General features: G+C 55.9%; 1 protein-coding gene across 1 annotated transcript; it reads left to right on the top strand.

Annotated features, from left to right (window-relative positions):
- The first annotated feature begins 1,951 nt into the window (after positions 1 to 1,951).
- On the top strand, positions 1,952 to 9,706 carry LRRC8E (leucine rich repeat containing 8 VRAC subunit E). The gene is made up of 3 exons (XM_006917227.3): positions 1,952 to 2,067; positions 5,367 to 5,509; positions 6,431 to 9,706. Exons 2-3 carry the CDS (start codon positions 5,372 to 5,374, stop codon positions 8,672 to 8,674), a joined length of 2,382 nt encoding a protein of 793 aa, XP_006917289.1. The 5' UTR covers positions 1,952 to 2,067; positions 5,367 to 5,371; the 3' UTR covers positions 8,675 to 9,706.
- The last annotated feature ends 1,318 nt before the right edge of the window (positions 9,707 to 11,024 follow it).

Genomic DNA, 11,024 nt, shown 5'->3' with positions numbered 1-11,024 from the left:
AAAATCTGGAAATGGATGGTGAGGATGGTTGCAGAACATTATGAATGTACTTAATGCAGAACATTATGAATGTACTTACGAATGTACTTAAACTCTACACTTAAAAATGGTTAAGAGGGTAAATTCTGTTTATATGTATTTTACCACAATTTTTAAAAAGTCGGTATTATCGATGTGGGAAAACTCACACCTTACCAATGGAAACATAAAGGGCAGTCTTTCTAGACAACGGGGAAGCATTGTGTATATTGTCTGCCCTACGACCCAGCCATTCCACTCAAGTGTCTGTACCTGCGGCAGATTCCTGAGTGCCCCCTCCATATAACCTGAGCATCCACGGTCAGGGAAGGGTCATGGAGTTAATGGAGTTAACACCCCTATATCCCTCTTCTCCAGAGCATCCCTCAGTCAAGACGGACGAGACCCGGTGCATCAATACTTTAACTCCCTCGCCCTCACCATTCCCCAGAGCTCCTCAGAAGAATGAAGCCTCAGTTGCCCACAGTGGAAACCAGCTCATTCACCCTCATTGGCTCACCCTCATCAAGGCTTTCTGACTCCCTTCCCTTCTCAGTCTCATCTCCCCACTGCCCCACCGTTAGTGCTTGCTGAGGTCACCTTCTAGATGAACTATTTGCATCCAATCCCTTTTCTCAGGGTCTGCAACTAGAAGAGCCAGAATTAATATGACACTTCAATCATCCACTCATTCATCATTAACCAAATGCCCATGACCATGTGCTTGGCACCATTCCAAGTGCTGAGGACACAGCAGGGAGCAGAAGAGACCCATCTATGCCTGGGGCTCATGGGGCTTCCAGCCCAGTGGCCTCACACTGTTGCACAAGTGTGCCAAGCTGGATGCTCATTCTGGAACAAAGCTGGAAACGAACCCCAGGCCATGAGTACCAAGAAGCTATCTGGAGGCAGGAAGAGGCCACCGAAGGAGAGGGAGACATTATCTGTCTCACGTGGCTCTTCCTCAGAGGGAGCCCAGGACTTCACATAGGTTGAGTCCTAGAGGGTGGCACGCAGAGTTTCAACAGAGGAATCTAAGCTTAGGGAATCCCAGACGCCAAGGTTTCAGGTCTTAGGAGGTCTCTAATCTGGCAAACTCTAGGGCTTCTTTGTCCCAGTGAGGGAGGAGTCTCACTCTCTCGCTCTAGGCTAAATCTCCTTGTTTTGTAGACAAAGCAGATCAAGGTTCAACCGCACATACCTCCCAGCTGAATTGGGCAATTGGCTAGTCTAAGACCCAACCCAGACCTCCCTCCGTAGAAAGGAAAGGGTGGGCATGGGGGAGAAAAGAATGGGGTGGGGAGGCAGTGTCATCCTGTCTAGAAGCCCGCCTCCCAGACTGGGCTCGAGCCCAGCTCCCAGAGCCCTCTGTCCCCTGCACCCCACCCCCCATCCCCAAGGACCTGGGAGCAGCTCACTTCCCGTCTTTCCCCAATGGAGGGCCAGCCTCAAGGCTGGGCACGGTCAGACAGGCAGCGTCCCCACTCTGCCTAACTTCCTGTATGGGTGTTCAGAGAAGGAAGGGGGTTAGAACCCCTCCTGCTCCAGACCCTGGACCTTGGTTGCGGGTTCTTGGTTGAGCCTCAAAACCAGGTGGTTGCACCTTGGGGTGGGGGAGGAGGCGGCAGTTCCACGCTTTTCGACCGGTCTATACAAGCCTGGATTCCAGAAGAGCGCCCGCAGGCTGACTTTGGGTGTGCAGTGCCTCGGATGCCTCTCAGTACGCCCCAGGCCGGGTCCCGCCCGACGGCAGCCAAGCCAAGACTTCAAGGCTCCTACTCCTGTGGCCGGTCCCTGGCCCCACCTCTGGAAGAGCAGGATTAGAGTTGCCCTCCTCCAGAGATCCCAGGGCGCCAGGAGTCCGGGGCCACCTGGGAGCGCAAGGAGGTAGGCAGGACCCAGACGTCAGGTGGGCGGGGCGGGGCGGCTCCCGGCTCCCGTCCCGCCCGCCCTGACTCACCCAGCCTGGTCCGGGAACTAACTTCTCAGGAGTCCCGGCCGCTTCACTCCCAGGGACCCACGAGTTGGGCCCAGCGTCAGCCCTGAGAGGTGAGTGAGTAGCTCTCCGCTCCTGGGGACCAGGCGGCGGGGTGGGGGTCGGGCCCACGGGAGGGCCTCTCCAGGTGCGGCTGGCACTGTGGCTGGCACACGGGAGCTGGGAACTGGGGAGGGGGTGGCGACAGAGAGAGGATAGGCCCTGGCCAGGCTAAGGGCGCTGTGCAGGGGCCGAGGACCGAGTGAAGATCAACACTCTGGGAGCGACCCCGGGGACCTTGATCATGTTCCCCTCTCCTTGGCCGCCAAGACAACAGAGATAACTCATCTCTGTAAGCCCCTCAAGGCCCCAGAACCACCACTTGGGGTTCTCCCCAGGCATGCGCCCTCTGGGACTTTTGAACCTCAAGCCTCCCCCAAGACCCCCAAGTCCTGTCAGAACAGCTTGGAAAAGTAGTAGGTTGGGTGTCCCCAGGTGCGGGGTCTACCCCAAGATCTGCTACTAAAGGATAACCCTCCTCCACCCAGGGCTCAGTTTCTCCCTTTTGTAAAAGTCTAAGTTTAGACTTTGTGCCCTCCAGAGCCTGATCCGGGGCTGACAACTGCCCCTGAGTCTCCCTCGCACCTTAGAATGGGCTGTGGTTGGGGGCAGGGGCTGGACCAAGAACATCCACCACCACCCTGTTTTTGCAGGCAAGCTGGGGGCTCCGGGAGGGCCTGACAGAGGAGAAGCAAGGTCAGGCATGGATGGGCAGAGCTAAGGCTGGGTAGATGGCATGTGCCTGGTCCTAGGCTGACAGAGACCCCTCTCCAGCCTGCTTTACGGAGCAGCCATCCCCCCATCTCTCCCCTGCTGGAACCCTGCACTGAGGTTCTTTTGACAAAGATGCTGGTCTCAGCGAGAGGTTTTCTCCCCAAATGGAACAGAGTAGATACAATCAAACAGGTGGGGGACTTGGGGGTCGTGCCTCAAATGCCATTTGGAGCTGCGAAACCTTGAGCAAGTTATTCCTCTCCCTCTGAGTCTAGGGGAAAAAAAGGTTCCATCACCCATGCTCACTGAGTCGGGATAAAACAAGGCATTGAAACCGTCTGGTAGCTCTAAGTTGCATGTGTGGTCCCATCGTTTTTTTTAGGGTCCTCCCTCATCCTGAAAGTCTTTTTTTTCCAGACCTCCCCACTAGCCCTGCTCAGACAAAGGGGCCAGCCTGTGTCTGCGGAATCTTAATAGCAGGTTCCAACAATCACGTTTGAGTCATGGAGACACATAATGATAACCCCCCGTGTCTGCCTCTGATGGTGTTGTGTATGCACTTTGTTCCATGGGAGCCACTGGGCCATCTGTTGGGGACCTTGGGGGGGGCGGTCTCCGCTTTCTTGCCTTTGATCGTGGACTGGAGATGGCAGATGGGGGAGCTTCCACCATTGTGAGATGGGTCCAGAAGAGCGGCAGGGACTTAGGCAGGAAGTTAGTCCCAAACTATGTGTGACATTTCTGCTGCAGCCCCCAGAGTTACTGTTCTTAGGTTAAACAGCTGAGCAGCGTCCGTTGTAGGGACAGGTAGCCAGGGCAGGGGGGACAGTGGGTGGCCAGGTATGCATGTGGTGGCTCCCTGGTCCCGGGTCTCCCCTCACTCCACTTATGTGTACTTGCACTTATGCCCACATGTACCAATGTGCACACTTCAGAATGCCCCCAGGTGTCTCTTTCAGTGGCTGCAATGTACCTTCAGCCTCTGGGGGCTGTTCAGATGCCCTGGATGCATTTCTGTCACATTCCCTGGTGACTGAGACTGACGGGGATGCACTGGGCATTTTTACTTGGCTTTTTGTTTAGGACGGTGTAAAGCTGGGCATGAGGAGATGGGTCATTTTATAAGGGATCTTGTGTTCTCTGCACCACCTTTTATGTTCCTGGCGCTGGCTGAGTCAGGGCCTGAGTCAGGGAGCCCAGGAGTCCCAGTGTGGGCAGGCGTGAGCCTGCCCCTTTCAAACCCATCCCCATCCCAGTATAAAGTAGGATTAAGTGGGTGGGGCCTCATCCACTCCCACCTAGTCCTCACCCAGGAGTCACACGGAGGCTTTCAAGGGAAGAGGGGACTGAAAAGGGAGGTGTGGATGTATCAGAGCAATTGGCTGAGATGTGGGACAGAGATAAGGTTCCCCCCTCGGAAATGCGTGGAGGGCTGGAGGACCGGCTGGCAGCCCAGATGCTCCCTTCCTCACCCAGTCTGCACCCAGTGACACACTATCAGGATTAGGACAGCAGATTCCAGGAAACCCTTTGCGAGAAAATGAGAGCTGTGGATTGGGGACCATAGATGCCGGGAGGGGCGGCTGGCCTAGGAGCCCCCCTCCCCAGCCCCGAGGCTATAGGGGCCTTCCTGCCTCCCACTCCTTCCACTTCCAGCCTTGAGGAGAGAGGAAGAGGGAGGCTCCCAGGTCCCAGCTTGTGGCCCAAACTACTGTTTGACTTGTGTCTGCCATCTGCATCTAGAATAATGATACCTTGGTCTAAAGTGAAACCCAGGGACAGACAGTGGGCCAGCTGCCCAGGAGCCTGGCAGCCCAGCCCTGTCCCAGTTGTAGGTGTCACCCTGGTTTTCTCTCCCCAAATTTCTCATTTCCTGATCCTCTGCCACAGCCTCGCCCACCTTGGCACCTCCCTGTCCCTGCCTCTCAGATCCCAGGTGTCTGTTTTCTGCCTTTGATTCTGGGCACCAGCCCCTCTAGAAAACCAGGTGTCCTGGTCATACACCCCTAGCCCCACCCCTCACCCACGCTGACCAACTTTCGGTTTTGCCACTCCCTGACCCTGGGGCCTGTAACCAGAGCCAGACTCCAGCTTGCTTTTCCGGTTGGAAGTTGGAGGTGCTGCCCCAAGCACCCTACAGGGGGGTGGCAGGCGGCCCAGGAAGTCCTGAACCTTGGGACATCCTCCGTTCCAGTGAGGGAGAGAGCTGGGACTGGACACCTGGACACTGTCCGGAGTCGGGAGAGTAGCAGAGGGAGTGTTTTGGACTCCGTGTGCATCAAGGGTGGGAGGGGATGCTTGGGTTCCAGGAGAAGGCCACCGGGGCTAGCTGGTGGACAGCCACTCCTGAGCTCTGAGAGGGCAGGCAGCTTCACATTGGGGCAGAGGAGCAGAAGTGGTGAGAACAGTAGTCGCTGGGCTCCTGGAAGGTGAAATCTGGGAGAGAGGGGAAGGGGACACACAGCTCCTGGGTTCTGACAGATTTTGGCACAGGGGAACTCGCATCAGGAGCAGAGGCGCGCGTCTGGTTCCAAGGGGGCCCACCACCAGGCGCCTCTGCCTGAGAGTCTCTGCACCCCCGCCTCCTCCCCTCCCACAGTCAGAATGATTCCGGTGGCTGAGTTCAAGCAGTTCTCCGAGCAGCAGCCAGCTTTCAAGTTGCTCAAACCCTGGTGGGACGTGCTGGCCGAGTACCTCACGGTGGCTATGCTCATGATCGGGGTCTTCGGCTGCACCCTCCAGGTAAGGGGCTAAGCAAGGGACGGGGCCCGGATCAGGCGGAAGCAGCAGGGGCGGGGCCTGCAGGGAGCAGGGCCTGAATGAGGGGCTGGAGAGGTGAGGTCTGCATAGGGGCAGGGCTTGGCGGAGGGGAGGGCTTTGGAGGGCGTGGTCTGTGGGGGCGGGACCTGGGGAATTGCGGAAGTCTTCCTGTTATCCAAGGAAGGGAAAGCCCCAGTTTTCTACACTCGCAGACCAGTTCTGAACCCTCCTCATTCCCGCCACCACCGGCAACAGTACCAAAGTTCTGCGCATAGCCATAGTAGTTCATACTTCTATGATACTTTTGTCCCTGGAACCTAGGAAGACCTACAGTCACCTTATTCGTTTACTAGGGCTGTCAATAACAAAGTATCACAAATTGGGTGACTTAAACAAATTTATTGTCTTACAGTCCTGGAGACTATAGAAGTCTGAAATCAGTGTGGGTAGGGCTGGTTTCTTCCCAGGGCTGTCAGTGAGAATCTGTTCCACGCTACTCCTAGGTGGCCTCGAGCACTGGGTTTATAGATGTTCTCCCTCTAACTTCATAGCATCTTCTCTCAATGTGTGTGTGTCTGGGTCCAGATTTCCCCCTTTCTAAAAGGTCACAGTTATATTGGTTTATAGCTCGTCCTGATAACCTCATCTTGACTGATTACATCTGCTCTGCAAAGACTATATCCAAACATTCACAGCTATTGGGGGTTAGAACTTCAACATCTTTTAGGGGGACACAATTCAACCTGACTCTTTTTTTCACACAAAAACCAATGCTCAGGTTTAGTGACTACCAAAGTCACAGCTGGCTGGGGACAGTCAGGGATTGGAACCTCCCATCGCAGCCTCCTTTTCTCCCAGTTCCCCAGTTCCCTCACCCTCTGTCCCCCTTTCCCCCATCACCAGGTGACACAGGACAAGATCATCTGTCTGCCCAGTCATGAACCCCGGGAGAACTTGTCTGAGGCCCCATGTCGGCAACTGCTGCTGCAGGGGCTCTCTGAGCAGATGGAGGGGCTCCAGGAGGTGAGCGGCCTCAAGAACAATCTGGACCTGCAGCAGTACAGCTTCATTAACCAGCTCTGCTACGAGGAGGCCCTCCACTGGTACCCCAAGTACTTCCCCTACCTGGTCGTCATTCACACGCTCATCTTCATGGTCTGCACCAGCTTCTGGTTCAAGTTCCCTGGTACCAGCTCCAAGATCGAGCACTTCACCTCCATCCTGGGCAAGTGTTTTGACTCGCCGTGGACCACCCGGGCCCTTTCTGAGGTTTCTGGGGAGAACCGTAAGGGCCATTCCACTGGACGGGCAACAGCGACTATGGAAGCTGGGGCAGGGCTGGGGAAGGCAGGGGAGGGCGAGAAGGGGAAGGTGGCGGCAGAGCCTGAGAAGGTGGTGAGTGAGCCGCCAGTTGTCACCCTGTTGGACAAGAAGGAAGGCGAGCAGGCCAAAGCCCTGTTTGAAAAGGTGAGGAAGTTCCGCGTGCACGTGGAGGAGGGGGACATTTTATACACCATGTATATCCGGCAAATGGTGCTCAAAGTCTGCAAGTTCTTTGCCATCCTGGTCTACAACCTCATCTATGTGGAGAAGATCAGCTTTGTGGTGACCTGCACGGTAGAAACTTCAAGGTTCACGGGCTATGCCAGCTTCTGCTGCAACCACACCAAGGCCCACCTCTTCTCCAAGCTGGCTTTCTGCTACATCTCATTCGTGTGTGTTTACGGCATCACCTGCCTCTATACACTCTACTGGCTCTTCCACCGGCCCCTCAAGGAATACTCCTTCCGTTCCGTTCGGGAGGACACTGGCATGGGTGACATCCCCGACGTCAAGAACGACTTTGCCTTCATGCTACACCTCATCGACCAGTATGACCCACTGTACTCCAAGCGCTTTGCTGTCTTCCTTTCTGAGGTCAGCGAGAGCCGCCTGAAGCAGCTCAACCTCAACCATGAGTGGACGCCCGAGAAGCTTCGTCAGAAGCTGCAGCGCAATGCCAAGGGCCAGCTGGAGCTGGCCCTCTGCATGCTCCCAGGACTGCCTGACACCGTCTTCGAGCTCAGCGAGGTAGAGGCACTCCGGCTGGAGGCCATCGGTGATATCACCTTCCCCCCGGCTCTGTCACAGCTGGTGCACCTGCAGGAGCTCAGCTTGCTCCACTCTCCTGCCAGGCTGCCCTTCTCCTCGCAGATCTTCCTGCGGGACCGCCTGAAGGTCATTCGCATCAAGTGTGAGGAGCTCCGCGAAGTGCCCCTCTGGGTGTTTGGGCTGCGTGGCCTGGAGGAGCTACACCTTGAGGGACTTTTTCCCCCAGAGCTGGCTCGGGCGGCCACCCTCGAGAGCCTCCGGGAGCTGAAGCAGCTCAAGGTGTTGTCTCTGCGGAGCAATGCCGGCAAGGTCCCAGCCAGTGTGACTGATGTGGCCAGCCACCTGCAGCGGCTCAGCCTGCACAATGACGGGGCCCGCCTGCTGGCCCTTAACAGCCTCAAGAAGCTGGCGGTGCTGCGAGAGCTGGAACTGGTGGCCTGTGGGCTGGAGCGCATCCCTCATGCCGTCTTCAGCTTGGGCGCACTGCAGGAACTTGACCTCAAGGACAACCACCTGCGGTCCATTGAGGAGATTCTCAGCTTCCAGCACTGTCGCAAGCTGGTCACTCTCAGGCTGTGGCACAACCAGATAGCTTACGTCCCTGAGCATGTGCGTAAGCTCCGGGTCCTGGAGCAGCTCTACCTCAGCCACAACAAGCTAGAGGCCCTGCCCACCCAGCTGGGCATGTGCTCTGGCCTCCGTCTGCTGGACGTCTCCCACAATGGGCTGCGTTCCCTGCCCCCCGAGCTAGGTCTGCTCCAGAACCTGCAGCACTTGGCTCTCTCTTACAATGCTCTGGAGGCCCTGCCTGACGAGATCTTCTTCTGCTGCAAGCTGCGGACATTGCTGCTGGGCTACAACCACCTGAGTCACCTGTCACCCCAGGTAGGGGCCCTCAGGGCCCTCAGCCGCCTGGAGCTTAAGGGCAACCGGTTGGAGGCACTGCCAGAAGAACTGGGCAACTGTGGAGGACTCAAGAAGGTGGGGCTCCTGGTGGAGGACACCCTTTATGAGGGCCTGCCGGCAGAGATTCGGGAGAAGATGGAGGAGGAGTAAAGCCAGGGATTGGCAGGTTGAGATAGAGGCCTTCTGGGTTATTTCTGTTCCAAAATCTACCATTGTCTTCAAGGGAGGTGGCCAGGTGGGCTCAGGCCAAGAGAGAAGGAACAGACACGTCAGCCTTAGGGCCCAGGCAAGATCCTGCGACTGGTTTGTCTGGAGAGATGGGAGGCTGCAGGATTTGAGATGGAATGTCATGGAGGGATTAACTCAGTCATAGAATGCTCAGACCAAAACCACACCTCTGTCTTTGGCTGGCTGGCCTGCCCCAGCCCTGGGCCAGAACTGCTGCCCTCCCCCTGGACATTCTAGTTCAATCAGTGCCACAAAAGGGGGTGGGGACACATCCCAACAGGACTTCAGTCCCCTCCCCACCAACCAAAACAGCTTACATCTGGGGTTCTCTCCCAAAGAGAGATACAAGAGACCAGCGCACACTGCCCCCACTTTAACATTAATCCCCTATTTATGAGCTGATTGCTATAGACACATGAACTCAGAAACACGGTTCTTTTATTTGGGTATGCATCATAATCAGTATTCCCAAAACAACTTCCAAGACCCCACCCCTGAAAGACTGACCCAGGAGCTTTGGCTGGAGGCCAAGAACTTGCCTGTATATAGGCGTTCCAGGTAATTCTGATGCAGGTGGTCCTAGGCCTGTAGGCTGGGAAATGCTAACCTACAGAGAAGACATCTGGATGTCTCAAGTAGGGATTCGAAACCCTTTTTAGGTCCCTAGACCCTTTTGAGAATCTGATGAAAGCTGGGCACCTCCTTCCTCAAGAAAATGCTTGTGTACACTTTCATGCACAATTCTGCAAACAACTTCAGGCAGTTAACAAATTCCCCCAGCTCCCCCAGAGGGCTATTCATGGACATCCTAAGGATGGCAGACATGAGGTTAAGAAAACATGCTGTGGAGGGTACATTTTTCTGAGGACAGGCAAGGACTTTGTCTTTTGAATGTTCCCTGTGTGAGGGAGCATATATCAGTTGGTGCTTAATAAAGAATACTAATTATCAGAACTATCCTTCTGATCTTTTATGTCCACACTTGTCATTGTCTAAGCCTTCTGTTTCACCAGACCAATTTCGACACGTGCCACAATCAAGGGCATGAGTCTCTGTCCTAGGTCAGAGGCACAGAAGGGGGCTCAGAGGGGATAAGGTGGAGACCTCAGTTAATGAGAAATTAGGTGGCATCTTCCAACAGCTTTTTCCTTGGAGAACTCCTTTTCTTATACTTTCCCTATCCTAATTCCATACTTTTGTTATCTGCTCCACCTGTAAGTCATCGCCAGAGGTCCCCTCGGCTGGACCAGGAGCGGACAGGGCACTTGACCCTGATCTCCTAGGCTTGGCCACTTCTCAGCTGTCTGCAGAATGCAATCCTCCTCCGGGCACCTAAGAACAGAGGCAAGCTGCTGACCAGGGACACGACTCCACACGAGGATATTTTCCCAGCATCCTTCAGATCAGTTAAAGGAATATTTAGGCTGCAGGGACGCCAGACAGAGGCGCCTAACCCCAGGGCCAGTCTTCTGCATTGTCCAGGAGCTGGGCTCACATTCTGAGGACAGGACAGCTCGGTGGTTGTCTTAAAATGTCCCACGCCAATCTGGCCTGAAATGCTCTAGCTTTGACCTTGGCCCAGTCGCCGAGATCAGGGGTCACGCCGCTGGATTCCCAGGGCCCCGATAATGGCCCGAAACTTACTCTGACCCTTCAGCCTGCCCTTGGCTGACCCTGAGCTTGCAGAGATGGAAAGGATGCCTAATTGTGGTGAGTAAGCAATTAAGCATAACAAGAATCCTAATGAAGCACGTCCGAGGCAAGAAAGGTAATTCTGAGAGGGCGTGGTTTCCAGAAAAGGCCCAGCCTGAAAAACCGAAAAAGGAGGTTGAGGACAGAGGCATTGCGACCAACCGCGACAGCGCCCGAGTTAAAAAACCAAAGATGCGCATGAGCAGCAGACGCCACCGCGCGCGAGACCTAGTCTCCTCTCCTCTACTCATGCGCGCCGCTTTCCCCGCCCACCTCTCTCTGCAGAACCGCGATTGCGGTTTCCACACAGCCCCGCTCGCCCTAGCGGTCGAGAATTTGCGCATGCGCATCACGGTGGGAGCCTCTGCGCGTTGCCCGCCGTGAGCTCTAGGCGGCGTCATTCCTCTGGCTGAAAAGAGGCACGCAGGCGCGAAGGTTCGCACGAGGAAAGGGCGGGTGCGCACTGCGGGCATGCGCTCTGCGGGGCGAAACGGCGGCTCGGCGGGGTCATCCAAACGCAGGCGCAGTGCGCTGTTTGTCTGCCGGACTGACGGGCGGCCCGGCGGGGCGCGGCGGCGGC

This window comes from Pteropus alecto, unplaced genomic scaffold (genome assembly GCF_000325575.1).
Source record: "Pteropus alecto unplaced genomic scaffold, ASM32557v1 scaffold37, whole genome shotgun sequence".
NCBI lineage: Eukaryota > Metazoa > Chordata > Mammalia > Chiroptera > Pteropodidae > Pteropus > Pteropus alecto.
This window is presented reverse-complemented; position numbering and strand designations above follow the sequence as displayed.

Excerpts from the sequence above, each read along its gene's own strand:
- LRRC8E (XM_006917227.3), top strand. The coding sequence starts at position 5,372 with ATGATTCCGGTGGCTGAGTTCAAGCAGTTCTCCGAGCAGCAGCCAGCT. Across the intron at positions 5,510-6,430 it reads TCTTCGGCTGCACCCTCCAG|GTGACACAGGACAAGATCAT; the intron begins GTAAGGGGCTAA and ends CCCCATCACCAG.